Raw genomic sequence first — 22159 nt, 5'->3', positions numbered from 1 at the left:
ACACTTCTCCCAGCCATGCTGAGGGCAGAGCAAAGTATTGTAGTGCGCATGCGTGGGCGTTCTTTGACTTTCCAAAGTGTCTGCGCTTTACAGTACTTTGCTCTGCCCTCAGTATGGCAGATAGAAGTGCACGTGCTCAGGAGCGCAATGGAGGACACTATGTGGATGATGTAGACGCGTCATCCACATGCAGCAGGACGAGAATCGCAAGGATTGAGGAAGTGCCAGGTCAAGATAAGCAACGCCCATCAGACCGGACCAGACCTCCCCCATGTGAGTAGGTGACTGGTTCCCTTTAAAGGCCCCAGGACATGTCTCGTCAGATCTGAAAACTATTCTTCCTGTCTATTTCCTAAATGGCTCTGATTATATAATGCTGCTAACTAATTAAGCAGATTTACCTGTAGCTTAATAGGTCTGAAAAGTGACAACCATTGTTGTGAGCCACAAATATATCAGTTGCAGTTGTCACATCACATACTCCTTTTTACAGGGAAAGTACTACTTAGTAGAAGGGGACAATGACCACCAAAGAAACTACCTTCCAAGGCAAAATAATCTTAAATCTGTGTTGAGTCCTGAGGCATGTTGGGATTAAAAGTTTGAATTATTATGATTTAGCCATCTTCTTATCAGCTGTCCCTTAATACAACCCTAAATTCACCCACAAGGTCATGATAATATAATATTTGACAGTTTTACTTTTATTTTAAGTTGTTAACACTCAAAATTTTGATCTCAGATAAATGTTACCAGGGGTAAATACAGATTTGTGGTGGTGAAGATTACACAGATCGTAAAAGTATGGCACAATATTCACCCAGAAATCTTTAATTACACCAACGCAATTTACAGTGAAAAAAAAATATATAAAACAAATGACCCATTGGCATCAGTGTATTAATCAGGTGCCAAACTGCGAACCAGATCAAATTTGAATCAAGTCTTACAAAAAAAAAAAATATTTTTAATTCTACACAAAGACAGCAAGCCTTTTGGCACCATAATATTAACATTAATTAATTGTAACTTGAGAAACGTAATTTCTAACAAACTTATAATCTTAAATAATTGGTGCAAAAATGTGCTGCGGTTGCGTATGACAGCCGAAATGCATTTTGGCCCCGTGTAGCTATATAGACCTGCCAGCTGTCTAGAAAAAAAAAAGAAAAAAAAAAAAAGTAGGAAGTGGAGAAAAAAAACAAAAACCATTGTTTCCTTTTGTCGCTGTTATGAGTCAGCTATACAATGTTATCACACATGGACCTTTCAGTACATCCATCCTAAATGGAGATAAGACTGTGTCTGGTGACAAAGTCCATTACATTGCTTCAAATTCATCGATCCTCTGTTTGGTGTTGCCCTGCCGGATTTGTCTCAGGGTCTTGTACTTGTCACGGCCCACCCGTACGTTTTCTGTATGCAATACATCGTTGTGCGTCTTCTTGGTGTCATCACGCGCTTGAGACAGCTCATTTGTCAATGCCTGGTAAAGAAATATAGAAATATTAATTATACTTTATCATTTTAGAACATTTAAAAAAAAACAAAAAAAAAAACCAAACAGTCTCTTTCATAGCAAAAATAAATCTCTGCGTTAACATGGTTTTCATTACTAATCTAAATCTAAACAGTAAGTTAAAAATGACTGGAATTTAATTGAAAATTATATCTAGTATTTTGGAAATGTATACATTTAACCCCTTGGAGACTTGGAAATTTTTTCACTTTTTTTTATTTCTCCTTGCTTTTCAAAAGTTGTAACTTTGTATGAGGCCATGTTTTCTGTTTTTTTGCTTCAGTAATTTCTTTTAATGAGGGCATTTTTTTTGTGACTGTTGTGGTTTTGAACATCATCGTTAATTTTACCATATAATGGACTGAAAAACAGGGAAAAAAAAGTTGGGTGAGCATGAAAAGAAAAACAGCAATTCTACCATCATTTATTATGGGTTATGTTTTTACAATGCTCAATTTGCAGTAAAAAAACGGATTTTTGTGCACTCACCGTAAAATCGTTTTCTCTTAGCCATCATTGGGGTACACAGGACCATGGGTGTTATGCTGCTTATCCATAGGAGGACACTAAGTAGATGCAAAGAGGTTAGGTCCTCCCCTGCAGTATAGATGCAGAGAAAACCTCGCATCACCTCTTGTGGGTGCTCAGGAGAAAAATGAGTCAAACAGTATAGGAACTCCGGCACATTGGCGGACTATTGTACAGCACCTTTTGCACATTTTTCACTACAAAATAAAAAGAAAAAGGATTTTGACATCAACTTCACGTCTTCCTATTTACTGTGTCTCTAAGGGTGATAGTGAGAGTGCCGGAGTTCCTATACTGTTCTCCCCTGCAGTATACACCCCCTGGCCCAGCCAGGCTACTTCAGTTTTAGTACACAAGCAGTAGGAGAACAAGTAACAAAAAACATGAGGGAATGCTCATAACAAAAAGGTACTAAGAGAAAAAACTAAGGCCCAACAGGGCAACAGGGTGGGTGCTGTGTCCCCCAATGATGGCTAAGAGAAAACGATTTTACGGTGAGTACACAAAAATCCGTTTTTCTCTGACACCTCATTGGGGGGACACAGGACCATGGGACGTCCTAAAGCAGTCCCTGGGTGGGTAAACAATAAACAATGCAACCCAAGGACTAGGAACCAGTCCCAGATAGCCAGGAGCGCCTACTGAGATAGGTGCTCCACTGTCGTTTCCAGAATTTTCGGTAATGCTTTGAAACAATATGCAGGCCAGACCAGGTCGCGGCCTTCCACCTCTGTTCCACTGAAGCCTGATGCCTAATGGCCCAAGAGGCGCCAACTGCTCGCGTGGAAGTAGTCCGCAGCCCACTAGGAATGGGCTTGAGTTGCAAGCGGTAGACCTCCTGGATCGCAGAGCGAATCCAGCGAGCCAGCGTTGCCTATGAAGCTGCCTCTCCTTTCTTAGGCCTTTTAGGAATGACGAACAAGGAGTCCATGTTCCAAAAGGGGCTGTCCTGGGTACGTAATATTGGAGAGCCCTCACAAGGTCTAGCGAATGTAGAGACCTTTCCACCCTATGGACTGGGTGTGGACAAAAAGAAAGGCAGAACAATGTCCTCGTTCAAATGAAACAGGGAAGTAACGTTTGGAAGAAAATCCGGAAAAGGGGGGGGGGATGTAGAACCACCTTGCCCTGATGAAAGATCAGAAAAGGTTCGCGGCAAGAGAGTGCTGCCAGTTCCAAAACTTGTCTGATGGACGTAATCGCCACTAAGAATGTTACCTTCCAGGTGAGAAGAGCAAGAGAAGATTCCTTAAGAGGTTCAAAGGGGGACCTCTGGAGACCGTCCAGAACGAGATTGAGGTCCCATGGGTCCAGCGACCATTTGTGCGGTGGGACTAGATGGGAAACGCCCTGGAGGAAAATCTGGACTTGCGGATTGCATGCTAGCCGGCATTGATAGAATATTTAGAAAGATGAAACCTGCCCCTTAAGGGAGCTGAGGGACAACCCCTTTTGCAACCTGACTGCAAAAAAGAAAACAAGGATTCTGGGGATTGCCAGAGGCATAGGTTGGACATTGGATTCCCTGCACCGGGAAAGGAACTTTTCCATGTGCCGTGGCAAATACGGGATGAAGGCCAGCTTTCGGGCACTGATCATGGTTGAGATGACCGCGGGAGAGAATCTCGCTCTTTTAAAGTCCAGGTCTCATTGGCCAGGTCGTCCTCTTAAGGGCTCTGGAGTTCTGATGGGAAATGGGCCTTGGGTCAGCAGGTCTGGGATGCTTAAGAGGCGCCATGAGCAATTGTACCGAAAAACATGTAAGGTAGACGGAAGCGACTTCAGGAGAGTAGATCATCCGCGCCGATGGACTGTTGATCACGTGACCTGGCTAAGAACGCGGGTACCTTTGCGTTTAACCTTGAGCCCATTAAACCCACGTCCGGCGTACCCCAGCGAGAGCAGATGTGTGAGAACACTTCTGGGTGGAGAAACCACTCTCCGGCGGCCAGGCCTTGGCGACTTAGAAGGTCCGCCGCCCAGTTCTCTACTCCCGGTATGTGTACCGCTGAAATCACAAACCCAGTCGATTCGGCCCAGGTGAGGATCCTGAGGACCTCGATATAAGCTGTCTTGCTACTGGTACCTCCCTGCCGATTGACATGGGCCACAGCTGTTGCATTGTCAAATTGGACCCGACTCAGACGACCTGCTAGCAGATGAAGGAACGACCTGAGCGCGAGAAAGATTGCGCTGACTTTCAGGATGATTTCTGGGAAGGGAAGACTCCTGGGGCATCAAACATCCCCAAGCGGTGTGGAGCCAGTACGCTGCTCCCCAGCCTAAGAGGCTGGCATCTGTGGTCAGAAGTATCCACTCGGGAGAGAAAATCTCCCTCTCAATATGGAAGAGGGCCGAAGCCACCAGCAAAGCACATACCTGACTGAAGGAGTCAGGTGAAAAAATTCGGCCAGGGAAAAGGGGGCTCTTGTCCCAGTCAGCTAGAAGCGCAAGCTGCAGTGGGTGTGTGGCTAAGCGAGCGGCACTGCCTCTATAGCCGCCGCTATCCTACCTAGCACTCTCATACTGAATCGTATGGAGCGAGAGGAGTACAAGAGTAGAAGGCAGTGTACCGCTTGTTGTAGAGCGGTCGCCTTGTTTTGAGGGAGAAATATCAAGCCCCAAAGGCTGTCCAGGAACATGCCCAGGGAGGTGACGGATTTTGACGGGACTGGGGATGATTTGGTTGGAGTCAAAAGTCACCCTAAGCGGGATAGGGAGCCCACAGAGATCTGCACGCTAGTTGAGCCCTTGATGAGGAGGTCATCCAAGCAAGGCAGAACAGCCAATCTCCTGGCGTGAAGGGCACTCATGGCAGCCGCCATGACCTTGGTGAAGACCTTGGGGCTGTGGCAGGGCCGAGGGTAGGGTTACAAATGAAAAAAGAAGTCCTGAACCATAAAGCGGAGGAACTTTTGGTGAGCTGGGGCGATGGGTATGTGCAGGTACGCGTCCCTGATAGCTATTGAAGCAAGGAATTCTCCTTCGACCATAGAGGTAATAATGGACCCTAGGAACTCCATTCTGAGTCTCCTGACATGCACATGTTTTCTCAGGTGTTAGAGGTCCAGGATGAGTCGAACTGACCCGTCCTTTTTTGGGGACCACAAAGAGGTTGGAATAGAAGGCCTTGAACATCTCGTCATCCAGAACAGGTACTATCACCCCCGCCATTTGGATGGAGTGGATTGCTGAGGAGAAGGCCTCGCGGTGTTTTGGAGCCTTTGGGGGGGTTTGAGAGAAAAAGACCAACCCGGGGATCGGGTCCGGAATTCAATGTGGTAACCGGAAGACAAGAGGTATCGCACCCATTTGTGGTCTGAGACGGCAGCCCAGATGGAGGAGGACGAGACTCCTCGGTCTTTGTATAGACTGCCAGGACGTGGTGGACCTGGGGAGGGCTGAGAAGGTCAGGCCCTGCGTGTCTATTAAAAAACATCCTGGGCTAGAGTTGGGGGAGGGAGGTACTCTTTCCCTCCCGTGGCGTCAGAAAAAAAGCCTGTCCAGACGATCACCAAGCCATTGGTCTGGAAAAGAGTACTGTGAGAGGCTTCTCAGGGACAGAGTCCGCTCTCCATTATCGGAACCAGAGGGCCTTACGGATGGCTATGGTATTCGAGGCGGCAAAAACTGCGCAGGTAGCAGCATCGAGGGAGGCCTGCATGAGGTACTCCGCCGCCGCAGCAATGTGAACTGTTACTTCTGTGAGGGCCTGAGGAAAACTGGTATTCCTGGTGCCTGTGCGATCCACACGGAAGGAGAGAGGGACCCGCGGCCTCAAGGCAGAGCAATCGAGCTGCTCCACTTGTCTGTCTGTTGAGTCTTTGAAGGAGGATCCATCAAGTAAAAGACAGGAGGGTCTTTCAGGTAGGCGGGAGGCCGGGGGGGTCCACCGAGAGCGGATCGGCTCAGCCCTTAGAGACAGCTAAGCCAAGTGGTACCGAGACTCCATGAGTTTACGGATACCGAAGCTCCAGCAAAATTTTTTTCTTTTGAGGTTTCTTCGCCCTATTAAAGGAGACCGCGTGGTCAGTAGTAGTGGATGGGAGATCTTCCACATGCAGAGTTTTGGTTGATTGCTGCACAGATGCACAGTTTTTTTGATTGCTGCAATAAGGGAGTCCATCGCAGCTTGATCGCTCGGGGAGCTTGAAACCAAGGAATCATCCTGGTACAAATATCATTCCCCTTCCTCCGGCTCCTCAGACCGAGGAACATGTGGGATAACCCCATCGGTGTACCCCCGAGGGAGAACCATAGGAGTCATGCCCTTTTTCTGATCTGCAACTGGTGAAGCAGAGGGCTGATTCTTATCAGAAGGACCCTCTATAGAGGTGTCATCAGGCTGCGTTCTGTCCAGGGGCCCCGAGGGGTGTGAGGACGATGTTGCATAGCCAACACCAGGTTCTGGGAACTGTGCCCATTCCGGGGGACTGGGAGCCGTAGGTTCAGGGCTGGCAGCAGTTGTTGCGGTGGTGGCGGGGCGGTAGGGGGGGGCTACAGGGGCACCGCACTCACAGAAGGAAGAGGGGCTATCAACCCCTAGTAGCTCAGCGTGGCAGGTAGTGCAGGCTGAATAACATGCTGTACGTTAGAAGTCATAGTTGTTGCTGTAGTTGTGCAAAGCATAAAACATGTGACTGCAGCCCCAGGCTGATGAGCCACAAACTCTGATTGTAACGAGGGAGCAATATTCTGCAGAGCTAATGTTTCCTGTGGGAAGGAGGAAGCTCAGAGACGCCCACAGACTTTGATCACAAGGAGAGGGAGCGGTGCTCTGCATAGCTCCTGTGTGAGGAGAAAATATAATAAAATGGTGGGAAGGGACTCCCCTTCCCCACTCCAGCCCTGCACAACAATGGTGCACTGAGTCCTGGGAGCTTGACCTTTGCTCCAATTCCTGTCAGGGAGGATTTCACCTCAGAGCAAATTCCTGTCAGGGATGATATCAGCTCCAGTGTGGAGATTCTGATGCCTGCTGTGTCCGGACACACCGGTGCAGAGTATGTATCAACTCAGAGCCTGTCAGAGGGACTGAGGAAGTTTTTCATCTGCTCTGGGCTCTGGAAAGGAATCCAGTCAGGAAGGATCTCACCTCATGTGGAGATGGCAGTCTCTGCCTGGTCACGCTGGTGCAGAGCGTGTATCAACTCAGAACCTGCCAGAGGGACTGAGGAAATTTTCATCTGCTCTGGGCTCTGGTAAATCGGTGCCATGAGACCCGTCGTCCAGTGAGTAACAGCCCAGGATCCAGCGTCGCAGGAGGGGATACAGGGAGGCGACACTCCACGTTCCCGCCTGTTGATGGTTTTGGGAAATCGGTCCCCGAAGGAAACAGTCGCCCTCTAAAAACAAAAAATTCTTGCTGCAGTAGTCTACAGAGATGTGCCTCCTATAGACACTAAGCTAAAACTGAAGTAGCCTGGCTGGGCCAGGGGGTGTATACTGCAGGGGAGGAGCTAACATCTTTGCATCTACTTAGTGTCCTCCTATGGATAAGCAGCATAACACCCATGGTCCTGTGTCCCCCAATGAGGCGTCAGAGAAAGATACCGTATTTTTCGGACTATAAGACGCACCGGACCATAAGACGCACCCTGGTTTTAGAGGAGGAAAATAGGAAAATAAAATTTTAAGCAAAAAAATGTGGTCATGACACACTTATGGGGCGAGGATCTGCTGCTGACACGGTTATGGGGTAATGTCCTGCTCATATACTCCCCAGCCTGCTCATATACTCCCCATGCTGCTCATATACCCCAATCCGGCTATATACCCTCATCCTGCTCCTATACTCTCCATGCTGCTCATAATATACCCTAATCCTGCTATACACCCTCATCCTGCTCATATACTCCCCATGCTGCTCATATACTCCCCATGCTGCTATATACCCTCATCCTGCTCATATACTCCCCATGCCGCTCATAATATACCCTCATGCTGCTCATATACTCCCCCATGCTGCTCATATACTCCCCCATGCTGCTCATATACTCCCCCATGCTGCTCATATACTCCCCCATGCTGCTCATATACTCCCCCATGCTGCTCATATACTCCCCCATGCTGCTCATATACTCCCCATGCTGCTATATACCCTCATCCTGCTCATATACTCCCCATGCCGCTCATAATATACCCTCATGCTGCTCATATACTCCCCCATGCTGCTCATATACTCCCCCATGCTGCTCATATACTCCCCCATGCTGCTCATATACTCCCCCATGCTGCTCATATACTCCCCCATGCTGCTCATATACTCCCCCATGCTGCTCATATACTCCCCCATGCCGCTCATAATATACCCTAATCCTGCTATATACCCTCATGCTGCTTATATACTCCCCATGCTGCTCATATACTCCCCATGCTGCTCATATACTCCCCATGCTGTTATATACCCTCATCCTGCTCATATACTCCCCATGCTGCTCATAATATACCCCTATCCTGCTATATGCCCTCATCCTGGTGTATGGCCGCATCCTGTGGCACATAAAAAAAATAAATGTTCATACTCACCTTACCTCACCTCACTCCCTGCAGCACCGCTCCTCTTACAGTCTATGTCAGCGGCAGCGCCGCTGAGTGGAGCCGTCCCCGTTCCCCTGCAGCATCGCAACGTCCTCCGGGGTCTGTGCCGGCAGCTGCGTGTGGACACGTGCGCACAGCGATGACGTCATCGCTGTGCGCGGCGCTAGTCTCCACGCAAGTCAACTGACCGGCACAGACAGGAGATCGCGATGCTGCAGGGGAACGGTGAGTAAAGTGTACTGATTCACTGTCCCCCGCACTGATGATGATGCGCGGGGAGCAGTGAATACAGCCGCACATGATCACTCCAGGCTGCAGTTGCCAGGGGTGCTCATGCGGGCCGACTGTTTAACCCTGCCCATCACCCCGCCCACCTGTCAGTATCGGGTTCAGCGCTGAGAGATGATGGGCGGGAGGATGGGCGTGCATATTAAATGAGCGGGTCCACGTGGTCACGGCAGGCTGCTACAGCCTGCTCGTGCCCCCGATGACCCGCTCCACCCTCATTCCCCGCAGCCACAGTCAGACCATAAGACACACCCCCCACTTTCCCCCAACATTTGGAAGAAAAAAAGTGCGTCTTATGGTCCGAAAAATACAGTAAATGGTAAGTTTGTTCTATGGTTATAGTGATATCAAATGTATGCAATTTGCTTTAATTTACTACTTTTTTTTTTTTAAGTATAAAAACATGAAAATAATTAAAGTAAAAAAAAAAAAAAAAATTAACTTCTGTCTGGCAAAATTGGATGGGAGCTCATTTCTTGAAGGACAAGTTGTACTTTTCATTGGTAACATTGTAGGAGACATACAACTCATTTCTTTTTATTAATTTTTTTTAAACAGGAGAAAAAACAAAAAAACATGTTTGCCATTTAGATTTTTTTTCTTTTCAGCATATGGAATACGGCTCAGTGGTTAGCACTGCAGTCTTTCAGCACTGGGGTCCTGGGTTCTAATCCCACCAAGGACAACATCTGCAAGGAGTTTGTATGTTCTCCACCTTTTTGTGTGGGTTTCTTCCGGGTTCTCCGGTTTCCTCCCCCACTCCAAAAATATACTGAAAGGGACTTTAGATTGTGAGCCCCAATGGGGACAGAGCTGCCAATGTATATAAAGCGCTGTGGAATTAATGGCACTATATAAATGAATAAATATTGTTACTATTATTACACGTATCACACTTAAACATATTAGTTTATTTTTTTGTTCACCTTTTCATGTTTTGTGAAGATGAGATTAATGGATCGGATGTCGCAGAGGGATTATGAAAGAGCTAAATATCTATCTAATAACAAATAACTTTGAAGACTATCATTATTCAACCAACAAATGACGTATACTTGACCAAGAAGGTTGGGGCTTGATAAACCTGCTATTTACTTCATATCTTGGAAGGCCAAATTAATGTGCACCCACCATTAGCTGCCTCTGTACACGCTCGTTCTTCTCTGCCTCAGTGATGCGTGACTCCTCTTTGCGGTCATCATGGAAATTGTCACAGGTGAATTCTGCACTGTATTCGACTCCATCATCTGGCAAGTGCTCGTTGATGTACTCCCTGATTGGTGGCGGTTCATATACTGGTGGAGGTGGAAGTGGGGGCGCAGTCATGACCATGTGCAGCTCCTCTTTTGTCCTAAGAAGATCGCTTTGGGCTTCCTTTGCCTGTTAACCAAGTGAATCAAAGACTTAAAATTCCAGCACTTTCATTAGTGAAAAATACATGAATGAAATACATTTGGATAAAAAACAAGGCCAAAGCGCAAATGCATTTTGATCGAGACTTTTGTCAGCTCCTAAGAACTGTAACATTCACTTGACAAATTAATTACCTTTTTCTGAAACAATCTGAAAAACTATTGATTGTGATGAGAAACATAAACATAGTTTTTTTCTTTTAGACCATTTCATAAATCTGCCCACTTGAGTCCACATAAACCTGGCAGATTGTAGGTGCTCTCTTGACAAGCCTTTTTCTCTAAAAGCTATGTATATGTATATTTTGATGGATTGGACTTTTACCAACACAGCAGTGCCAAATATACAAGTTTATTATTTTTTTAATGGTGAAAAGATAATGATTTGAATTTCGTTTTTTTTTAATTAATATTTTTTTTAAACATTTTGCTTTTACTTTCCACTGTATTTATTAGGCGTCTTAGCAGACTTGAACCGGTGATTGTCTGATTGCTTCTACTATATAAAGTAATAGCACAGTATGGCTGTACGCAGCAAAAATCGCGCCCTCCTTTGAATGCCAGTCGTGGGCTAACTTTCACAGGAGTACATCATGACAGACATAGGAGTCTTCAGCAAACCCCTGGCTGCCACAGAAATCCATTGGCACTTCACAATCACATCCCAGAATGGAGGCAAATATTGGCGCACCATTCTGTCACACATCCCAGATTGACAGCGGCACTCAACAGGTTAACAGCCAAGACAGAAGTGGAAAACCAGATGATGGCTGAATATTACAGCCATCACAAAGAAAGTCCACATCAAAGTCAGGGAGATGGCATCTGACACATGTTTTACATCATACGTTGCTAAGGGATTAATATTCCTCACTGCAAATACAGTTCTCTGGATCGTATATATACACACACATACATACATATACACACACACACACACACACACACACACACACTTTATATATATATATAATTCTGCAGACTTTTGTTATTGGTTATATCATGTAGATTATGTATATTAACTAATCAGGTGTTGTAGCCTAGAAACAGCTCATCATGTCTGTAATATTGGCTTTGTGCATTACTTTGAGTTGATGAATTAAGATCAGTGGTATAGTAATATAAATAGCACTTTGGATCAGGAGATTCTCCCATACATGTTTTTTACCAATCATGTATATAGGTGTTCCTCTTACACCTCCCATATTTTAGTTGTCTACTTGTTTGATGTGGTTTTTATTCTGACCTTTTCTGAATAAAAAAAAAAATATTTGGACTTTATTTGTTTCTTTACATAGCGGATGATTTTGTTTTCGTTGTTGAGTGCTGATAAGAATTTAGTGTGATGCTGCAATATTTTGCATATGAAAAATATAAATAATGCCTATTAAAAAAAATGTGACTACATACCCGCAGTTGCCATTCACCAACTTCCTCTTCTTTAGCTCTCTTTGCTTCTTCCAGAAGGGAAATCCTGGCTGTATACTCTGCAAGCTCTGAAGCCTAAAGGAAAAAAAGAGATTGCACCCAACTGCATGAGTATCATTCATTTTATGGAGTGAAATTATTAAATGGATATGATAATAACAGTAATAATAAAATGATAAGAATAATAAACACAAGCGCAGTAACTACATTGTTTGTATCCTTCATAATCATCATAGTAAAAAGAAAGTAAAGAAAATGTCTTATTGCTTTAACCATACAGTTAAGCTTGCCCAGCTGATTAGAATGTATGAAAAGTTGGACTTCTATCTAAGAAGAGCATGTCCATTTTTTTCCCCCCTGCAGACAACTTGCTCTGTGAGAGTTCTTTTATTTCCACCCTGACTATGGTACTTTATTAGGTTACCCAACACAAACTCCCAGGTCCTCTAAAACTGAAATCTACTGTAATAATGCCTCTGGACCATTAAAGGGGTTCTTCGACATATAAAAAAAAAAAAAGAGAATTTTGTTTACTTACCGTAAATTCTTTTTCTTATAGTTCCGTATTGGGAGACCCAGACATTGGGTGTATAGCTTCTGCCTCCGGAGGACACACAAAGTACTACACTCAAAAGTGTAGCTCCTCCCTCTGAGCTTATACACCCCCTGGAGAACCAGTTCTAACCAGTTTAGTGCAAAAGCTGAAGGAGAATAGCCACCCACAAGTAAAAACAGAGCCAGAACCGGAACAACCGGAGTCTCTGTCTACAACAACAGCCAGTGATAACACGCGGAACAAGAAAATTCTCTTTTTCTTTATCGTTCCTATGGGAGACCCAGACATTGGGACGTCTCAAAGCAGTCCATGGGTGGGAATAAACAGAAAAACTGAGAAGTAGGCGGAGCCTAACTTCACAAGTGGGCAACAGCCGCCTGAAGGATGCATCTGCCCAAGCTCGCATCTGCCGAAGCATGAGCATGCACTTGGTAGTGCTTTGAAAAGGTATGCAGGCTAGTCCAAGTGGCAGCCTGACAGACTTGCTGAGCCGTAGCCTGGTGCCTGAAAGCCCAAGAGGCACAGACAGCTCTGGTCGAGTGTGCCTTGATCCCCGGCGGGGGAGGCACCTGAGAACACAGGTAGGCCTCCGAAATGGTGGACCTGATCCAACGGGCTAAGGTCGGCTTAGAAGCAGAGAGGCCCTTACGCCGACCTGTGGTTAGCACAAAAAGAGTGGTGCACCGCCTAATAGCAGCGGTGCGAGACACATAGATCCGGAGTGCCCGCACCAGATCCAGAGTATGCAACGCTTTTTCAAAGCGATGAACAGGAGCCAGACAAAAGGAAGGAAGGGTAATGTCCTGGTTAAGGTGGAAAGGAGAAACCACCTTAGGGAGAAAGTCCGGAGTCGGACGGAGAACCAACTTGTCTTGATGAAAAACCAAAAAAGGTGACTCCGAAGAGAGCGCAGCTAAATCAGACACTCTCCTGAGGGAAGTTATGGCCACTAGAAAGACCACTTTCTGTGAAAGACGAAACAAAGAAACCTCCCTGAGAGGTTCAAAGGGGGGTTTCTGCAAAGCCGTGAGAACCAAATTGAGGTCCCAGGGATCCAAGGGCCGCCAGTAAGGCGGAATGATGTGAGTCGCACCTTGCATGAAGGTGCGGATCTAAGCCAGCCGGGCGATACGCCGCTGGAACAGCACTGACAGAGCCGAGACTTGTCCCTTGACAGAGTTGAGGGACAATCCCAGCTGCAGACCGGACTGTAGAAAAGACAGAAGGGTTGGCAAGGAAAAAGGCCAAGGAGAATGGCCGGAAGAGCGACACCAGGACAGGAAAATCTTCCAAGTCCTGTGATAGATCTTGGCAGAGGAAGACTTACGGGCCAGAGTCATAGTGGAGATGACTTCAGGGGGGATACCAGAAGTCGTCAAGATCCAGGACTTAAGAGCCACGCCTTCAATCTGAGAGCCGCAGAATTCTGGCGGAAAAACGGACCTTGTGAGAGAAGGTCTGGACGGTCCGGAAGATGCCACGGCACCTCTACGGACAGATGGAGCAGGTCTGGGTACCAAGCTCGCCTGGGCCAGTCCGTAGCAATGAGAATGACTCGACGGCCCTCCATTCTGATCTTGCGCAGAACTCTGGGCAAGAGAGCTAGAGGGGGAAACACGTAGGACAGACGAAACTGGGACCAGTCTTGAACCAGAGCGTCCGCGGCGAAGGCCTGAGGATCGTGGGAGCGAGCCACGTAAACCGGAACCTTGTTGTTGTGACGGGATGCCATTAGGTCCACGTCCGGAGTGCCCCATTTGCGGCAGATTGACTGAAACACTGCCGGATGCAGGGACCACTCGCCACTGTCCACGGTTTGACAGCTGAGATAATCTGCCTCCCAGTTTTCCACACCTGGGATGTGGACTGCGGATATGGTGGACTTGGAGTCCTCCGCCCATTGAAGGATGCGTTGTACCTCCAACATTGCCAGGCGGCTGCGTGTCCCGCCTTGGTGATTGATGTAGGCAACCACTGTCGCGTTGTCTGACTGGACTCGGATGTGCTTGCCCGCCAACAGGTGGTGAAAGGCTAGGAGAGCTAGAAGCACAGCTCTGGTTTCCAGCACATTGATCGAGAGGGCTGACTCGGACGGAGTCCAAGTGCCCTGCGCTCGGTGGTGGAGACATACCGCTCCCCAGCCGGACAGACTGGCATCCGTGGTGAGAATCACCCAGGACGGGGTCAGGAAGGAGCGCCCCTGAGAGAGAGAGAGAGGGGCCGAAGCCACCACTGAAGAGAGCTCCTGGTCTGTGGCGACAGAGCCACTAACCTGTGCAAGGAGGAAGGCCGCTTGTCCCAACAGCGGAGAATGTCTAGCTGCAGTGACCGCAGATGAAACTGGGCAAAGGGAACAGCCTCTATTGACGCCACCATCTGACCCAGCACCTGCCGCAGGTGCCTGATGGAATAACGGCGGGGCCTCAGCAGAGCGCGGACCGCCAGTTGGAGGGACTGCTGTTTGACTAAGGGCAACTTCACAAGTGCCAGCAGAGTCTCGAACTGCATCCCTAGGTACGTGAGACTCTGGGTCCGAGTCAGAGAGGATTTGGGAAGATTGACAATCCACCCGAATTGGGCTAGAGTGGCCAGAGTGAGCGAGACACTCCGCTGACAGTCTGCGCTGGATGAAGCCTTGATTAGAAGGTCGTCCAGGTAAGGAATCACTACCAACCCCTGTAGGTGCAGAACCGCAACCACTGCTGCCATGACCTTGGTGAATACTTGAGGGGCCGTGGCTAACCCGAAGGGGAGAGCCACGAATTGGAAATGTTCCTCTCCGATTGCAAAACGTAGCCAACGCTGGTGTGAAACTGCAATTGGCACATGCAGATAGGCATCTCTGATGTCGATGGATGCCAGGAAATCCCCTTGGGTCATTGAGGTAATGACTGACCGCAGAGACTCCAAGCGAAAATGCTGCACCTGAACATGCTTGTTGAGAAGCTTGAGATCCAGGATGGGCCGGAAGGAACCGTCCTTTTTGGGGACTAGGAAGAGATTTGAGTAGAAACCTCTGAACCGTTCCCGGGCGGGAACCGGTACAATTACTCCGTTGGCCTGCAAGGATGCCACGGCCTGAGAGAAGGCGGCGGCCTTGGAGCAGGGGGGAGTTGACAGAAAAAATCTGTTTGGCGGGCTGGAAGAGAATTCTATCCTGTAGCCGTGGGAGATGGTATCCCGCACCCACTGATCGGAGACGTGTTGAAACCACACGTCGCCAAAGTGGGAAAGCCTGCCACCGACTAAGGACGTTGCTGGCGCGGACAGACAGTCAAGAGGAGGCTGCCTTAGTGGCAGCAGCACCTGCGGTCTTCTGTGGACGCGCTTTTGTGCGCCAGCTGGATCTTTGGTCCTTGGCAGTGTTAGTGGACGAGGCCGAGGGCTTAGAGGACGACCAGTTGGAGGAACGAAACCTCGACTGATTCCTACCCTGGACAGGTTTCTTGGTTTTGGTTTGTGGCATGGAAGTACTCTTCCCGCCAGTAGCTTCCTTAATTTCATCCAGCTGTTTTCCGAACAGCCGGGGCTCAGCAAAAGGGAGCCCCGCAAGGTACTTCTTAGAAGAAGCATCTGCCTTCCACTCTCGAAGCCACAAGATCCTGCGGATAGCAAGGGAATTAGCCGAAGCCACCGCAGTGCGGTGAGAAGCCTCCAGCATAGCAGACATGGCATAGGATGAAAAAGCTGAAGCTTGGGAAGTTAAGGCAACCATCTCAGGCATAGATTCCTTAGTGAGGGAATGCATCTCCTCTAGGGAAGCAGAAATGGCTTTGAGAGCCCACACTGCTGCAAAAGTCGGGGCGAACGAGGCCCCTGCCGCCTCATATACGGATTTGGCCAGAAGATCAACCTGGCAGTCAGTGGAATCCTTAAGCGAGATGCCATTAGCCACTGATACAACGGTCCGGGCTGAGAGTCTAGACACCGGGGGGGTCTACCTTTGGCGAATGAGCCCACTCCTTGACCACCTCAGGTGGAAAGGGAAAACGGTCATCAGAACCACGCTTAGGGAAGCGTTTGTCAGGGCAGGCCCTGGGCTTGGTCACAGCGGCCTGAAAACTGGAGTGGTTAAAGAACACACTCTTTGTCCTCTTAGGCGAGGTAAACTGGTGCTTTTCTGCCAGAGAGGGTTGCTCCTCTGATACTGGCGGATTGAGATCCAGTACAGAATTAATGGACGCAATCAAATCACTAACATCTGAGTCACTTTCGGACAGACCAATGGGGCACATGGAGGCAGTCTCCGAGCCCCCAGTAAAGGCATCCTCCTCATCCTGCAAGTCAGCTTCTGAAACCGAGCCGCGGGACGAAGGAGAGGGAGCCCTGCGTCTCTTTTTAGAAGGACGGGGCCTGGGACCAGATGAGGAATCCTCTGTGAGCTCCGGTCCTGAGAGAGACCTAGCAGCAGAGGCACCCTGTGAAGGGGGCTGATGCATGCTCAGCAAAGTCCTGGACAGCTGTCCCATGGAGTCAGCAAAAGACTGGGAGATAGACCTGGTTAAGGATTCTACCCATGCCGGGGGGTCAACAGGAGCCGGAGCAGCCTGAGAGACCCCTGGGGGTGCGATTTCAGGCTGAGGCAACGTCAGGTTAGAGCAGGCATCACAATGTGGATAGGTGCTCGGTTCCGGCAGTAGGAGCCTACATGCAGTGCATACTGAAAACAACTTTGGAGCCTTGCTCCTCGTGTGTGACATGCTGCTGGAGTGAGGGCTCTGCCAGAATGACCCCCAGAGAGTATATACAGAAGGTCCACAACCAGAGGTTGTGGCTTACCAGACCGCTGGAGCGGTTTGTGTGCCCTCCAGATCCCGAAGCCCGGACTCCCAAACACCTCAGCAGGGATGCTGCAGACCAGTGGTGATCGCAGGGAAAAACGCTGAGAAAATGGCCACCGGAGTGAAGAGAGGGGGCGGGACTCACTCTGAGAGCGGGATCTGGAGAGCCAAAGAAATTCACAGGGGAGGAGACATGTACTCAGTGAGGAGTGTCTCTCCCCTTTGTAGAACGGCCGCTGGGCGGAGCCGCGCTGTCCCTCTGCATGAATGACATGCGAGGGCAGTGAAACCGAAAGTAGGCCTCCGGCGAAGCTGGGGCCTAAATTTGAGCGGTGCGGCCGACGCGCAGGCACCATCGGCGCGGTTCTCAGGCGACAGCCAGAGAACCCGTCGGAAATGTCAGAAAAATCACCCCGCACACTCTCCCACAACAATAAAGTACAAGGGACCCCCATATATAACCGTCTCAGGTACTTAGCTTGCTGAGACGCAGGGTTCCAAGTCCCTGAGGGATGAGTGCTCCGGTCCAGCAGGGTCCTGAAGGGCTGCGGATGGAGACCGGTCTCATGCCAAGCATGGAGAACTGTGCTGGCTCCCACTTTAAGCCAGAGCCCCGGAGGGATGGTGAAGGAGCACGGCATGTAAGGCTCCAGCCTGGGAATCAACCTTAACAGCACCGCCGACACAGTGGGGTGAGAAGGGACATGCCGGGGGTCCAGGCTTGGATCCGCTTTTCTTCAAAATCTTTCCAAAAAATGAAAAATCAGATGAGAATGCATGTGTGGATGTATGCCTCCTGACACAAAGCGATAAACTGGTTAGAACTGGTTCTCCAGGGGGTGTATAAGCTCAGAGGGAGGAGCTACACTTTTGAGTGTAGTACTTTGTGTGTCCTCCGGAGGCAGAAGCTATACACCCAATGTCTGGGTCTCCCATAGGAACGATAAAGAAATAATACACATTTAAATGTTGAACACTTTTCTAAATAACTATTTAGCAAAAAAAATATGATTTATCTTTTCCACTCTGTCATGGTTTCAAAGATGGCAACCACCATAAATCTGTGCAGCTGGTCCTAGATTTCAGAAGATACCTAGTAGAATGACTGCAAAGACAGATGCACTAAAACTGTCAGGCTGACTAAAATGAATGTTCATTCTCAGTCTAGCTAAAGGAAGGTGTTTATCATCTCCTTTATTCCACTCCGATCATTGTCCTGTCAGGCTGACTGAACAGAGGAATGTGCTTTCACGATGCCTGACAGGATGCTCCTCTGATGCAACCTCTGTCTCCAGCAGATATTATTTATACAGCCTATTGTCTAATCTAGGATGGGATGTGATTGATGGAAGCTAGCTTTAAACTTCGGACATAAAGGCACTACATAATTTTTTGCTAAATAATAGTATTTACAAAAATGATTAATATTTAAATGTATATTCTTTATTTAATTAACATTTCTTGGAGAACCCCAATTTTTATTCTTCTATGTTTTCTTTATTGAGTGAATGTTTCAAAATTGGTAATGACTAGAGCTGATCGGACCCATTGAAGTTCGGTTCTGCGGGTTCAGCCGGACTTTGGATAAAAGTTAAAGAAGTTGTTCGGCCACAAAATATATTTTTTTTGTCTCTCACCCGTGCGCTCTCTTCTCTACCTCTACACTGTCTTTTCTGACTCCCCCATGTGCGGTTTCTCACCCAATGCTGTCCTTACATCTGAGCGATGCAGAGCTCAGTGCTGCTGACCGCGGTATCAGGTGATGTCCCTGGGCTCCACTCCCGGCAGTATTCAAACGCCAGGCGCGCCTGACGCTGTGTTCATCACATATTTCAGAGATATAGCGCACGGTGTAGACAGTTATCCAGGTCTCATACATCATAAAGAGCTCAAGACACCGTTGAGCAAATAGCGCGGTCCTAAGAGCAAGTGGGCCCCTTGTTTGTCCAGGGCCTGGCACATACAGGGCAAAGATAGCAGGCACAGGGGGTGGAGTAGAGTACGTAATGTGGGGAGGGGGCGACGGTGGATAACAGGAGGCGTGGGCTGCATCGCACTGTACTTGGTTGGCAGCAGCTCGGCAACAGGACGTTGGCTGTGATGCCTGTCAACAAGGTCCTACCCCTATCGTCGTGATGTCACAGGAAGCAGCAAAATCCCGGCAGGAGTGGTCACATGACCACTCTGAGCCGGAGGAGAGGGGCTGACAGCAGGGTGAGTAAGTAGTTGATATCTACTTACCTGCCCCTATGTAGCCCAATAGTGAAATAACAAAAAAGAAGCAAAAAAAGCCGGATAACCCCTTTAAGTTAGGGACCCGGACATGACCTAAACTCCACTAGAAATCACTGATTGGGCAGCTTGGGCCTCCACCCACATGCATTTAGCCATAAACAGAACAATTCCAAAGGCGTGAGGGCAAGGTTTTTTCATTTTTTTGGGAGGGTACACACTACATCTGATAAAGCTATTTTTACCCCCATTGCGAGCCGTCGTTCAAACACTACAAGTGGCTCACACTGGGCCGAGCACACTAATGCTAGTTTGAGTGGTTAGCATAAGTCAAACACTGAAAAGGAATAGCAACTTTTTCTTACAGGTGATTTAGGAAAATGTCTATTAAAAGTGAAGGATCGATTTGTGCCTTACCAGCTGTTCTTGGCTCTTTATTTGGTCAAAAGCCTGTCTTTCCAGCTCTTCTTTGGCACGGAGGGCAGCTATGCGTTCAGCCTCCAGTCTCTCTGCTTCGTACTGAGCCCTTTGTCTCTCATCCTCCAACTCACGGGCTTTTCTGATCTGCTCCGATAGTTCTGGTTAGGAACACAAAGAATGAATCTGAGACTAAGTTCAAAGAGAAAAAAAATCCAGGAGCTTCAGCACATTTCATTTCAATGCTAAAATAATGTTTCTGTTCAGGTGATGTTCCAAGGTAGCCAAGTTTCCACAAAGATAATGTCTTATACGTTGAGATTTACGTTGCTTTTTATATTTAATCTGTCCTATTGCAGTAATAATCTCTCTGTGTATAAGTTGCACATACACTCACAGGTTAATAGAAGTAAGGCCCTGTGCGCACACTGCGTTTTTACCCGCGGTTTTGCTGCGGAAATTTCTTGAGAACTGTTTGAAATCTTTCTGCAGACATTTCCCAGCAAAACCTATGGGGAAAAAAAATAGCTGTGCGCACACTGCGTTTTTTTCTCAAGAAAATTCTTGGAGCAGAATTTCTTGAGAAAATTTCTTGAGAAAATGTGTATGTCACTGCTATTCCGCAGGTAGCTGCGGTATACCCCCGGTATTTCACTCCATTCACTGTAATGTAATCGCGAAATACCGGGGGTATACCGCAGGTAGCAAATTATGTGCGGTATACCCCCGGTATAGCCGCGATTTACCTGTGGTAATGCTCATCACTGCCTGCGGTTTTGCAGGAAGTGATGTCATTATGACAGAAGAGGAAGCGGAGCAGAGTAAACACACACGTCACACTCCCTGGACGCCGCACAGAAGCACTTCCGTGTGACCTCCATCGGGTGCCCGTGCAGTCTGTGTCCTGCTCCAGCCCCGCCGCTGCCAGCACAGCAGTGTCAGTGTCTGCCCGCAGTATCAGCAGCTTGTCACGCTGCAGTGCTGGCAGCCGCAGGGATGACGAGCGCTGCTGTCAGGAGGTGAGAGGAGATCATTACCTGCTGTGACGCTCTCCTGACGTCACAGCCGTCTATGCCCGTCTCGCGGGCGGCCCGAGACTGTCACTAGCGGTGACGTCATGGGCTCTCGTGATACTGTTGAGAACGCGGCGGGCATAGAAGTCAGTGACAGCGCTGACGTCAGCAGTGCAGGAGATCATCACAGCAGGTAATGATCTCATCTAACCTCCTGAAGTCAGTGCTGGTCATCCCCTGCAGTGACCTGGGCTGACCTATTGATGTTAGCTCAGGTCACTGCATTGCTCTCCCAGCCAATGGGGAACATTCTGTTCTTCATTGACTGGGACAGTGACTATGGTACGGATCGGCATGTGACCCCCTTATTGCATTACGACGGACGTGGATTTGATTGCTCTTTTCAATAAATTGGTGAAAGAGGGAATGTTTTGGACAGTGTTTTTTCAAATAAAACATTTTTTTGTTGTCTATTTTTTATTTCTTACTGACTGGGTTGGTGATGTCGGGTATCTGATAGACGCGTGACATCACTAACCCCAGGGCTTGATGCCAGGTGACATTACACATCTGGCATCAACCCCATATATTACCCCGTTTGCCATCGCACCAGGGCAACGGGATGAGTTGGGGCGAAACGCCCGGATTGGCACGTCTAATGGATGCGCCACTTCTGGGGCGGCTGCGGCCTACTATTTTTAGGCTGGGGAGTGTCCAATAATAGTGGACCTCCCTAATCTGAGAGTACCAAACCACAGCTGTCCGCTTTACCTTGGCTGGTGATCCAATTTGGGGGGGACCCCACGTTTTTTGTTTTAAATTATTTATTTAATGTAAAATAACAGCGTGGGGTGCCCTCAGTTTTGGATTACCAGCCAAGGTGAAGCTGTCAGCTGTGGTCTGCAGGCTGCAGCCGTCTGCTTTACCCGAGCTGGCTACAAAAGATGGGGGGACCTCACGTCGTCTTTTTATTTATTTATTTTTTGGCTAAATACAAGGCTAGGCACCCTTTAGTGCCACATGAAAGTCACTAAAGGGTGCCAGCTTAGAAAATGCAGGGAGGTGGGACATTATATATGTCTTTCTTATCTATTATCTATCTATCTATTCATCTAGCCATCTTTCCCTCTATCCATTATCTGTCTATCGATTATCTATCTATTATCTATATTATTTATTGCAGTTACAGCATAAAAAAAAAACGCAGGGACCAACCTGCGGAAAAACCGCGGCTTTGGTGCGTTTTTTTACCGCAGGTGCGGTAATCTTTAACTCCCAGAAGTTTCTCAAGAAATTTTCTTGAAAAAAAAAATCACTTTTCTAGTGCGCACATAGCCTAAGAAAGCCTACATTGTACCATTTTATTTCTCTATAATTCTCTTAAATAGCCTAGTTATTGCTTGGTGGAGAGCAGTTGTCATTAAAAGAGATTATGTGTGTGTACA

At 47.9% G+C, this 22159-nt stretch overlaps 1 protein-coding gene across 1 annotated transcript in view; it reads right to left on the bottom strand.

The window, feature by feature from the left end:
* Nucleotides 1-683: 683 nt before the first annotated feature.
* LOC142296341 (ezrin-like) overlaps nt 684-22159 on the bottom strand; it is a 100567-nt gene continuing 79091 nt past the window's right edge. The window contains exons 11-14 of the mRNA XM_075339812.1: nt 19702-19862; nt 11698-11790; nt 10007-10255; nt 684-1486 (exon numbers count right to left, since the gene is read on the bottom strand). Coding sequence (XP_075195927.1) covers nt 1322-1486; nt 10007-10255; nt 11698-11790; nt 19702-19862 — 668 coding nt within the window. The 3' untranslated portion in view covers nt 684-1321. The remainder of the gene's footprint in view (nt 1487-10006; nt 10256-11697; nt 11791-19701; nt 19863-22159) is intronic.

The sequence above is a fragment of the Anomaloglossus baeobatrachus genome, chromosome 3, assembly GCF_048569485.1.
Source record: "Anomaloglossus baeobatrachus isolate aAnoBae1 chromosome 3, aAnoBae1.hap1, whole genome shotgun sequence".
Taxonomy (NCBI): domain Eukaryota; kingdom Metazoa; phylum Chordata; class Amphibia; order Anura; family Aromobatidae; genus Anomaloglossus; species Anomaloglossus baeobatrachus.
Note: the sequence above shows the minus strand (reverse complement) of the source record. Positions and strands in the feature narration are given on the sequence as shown.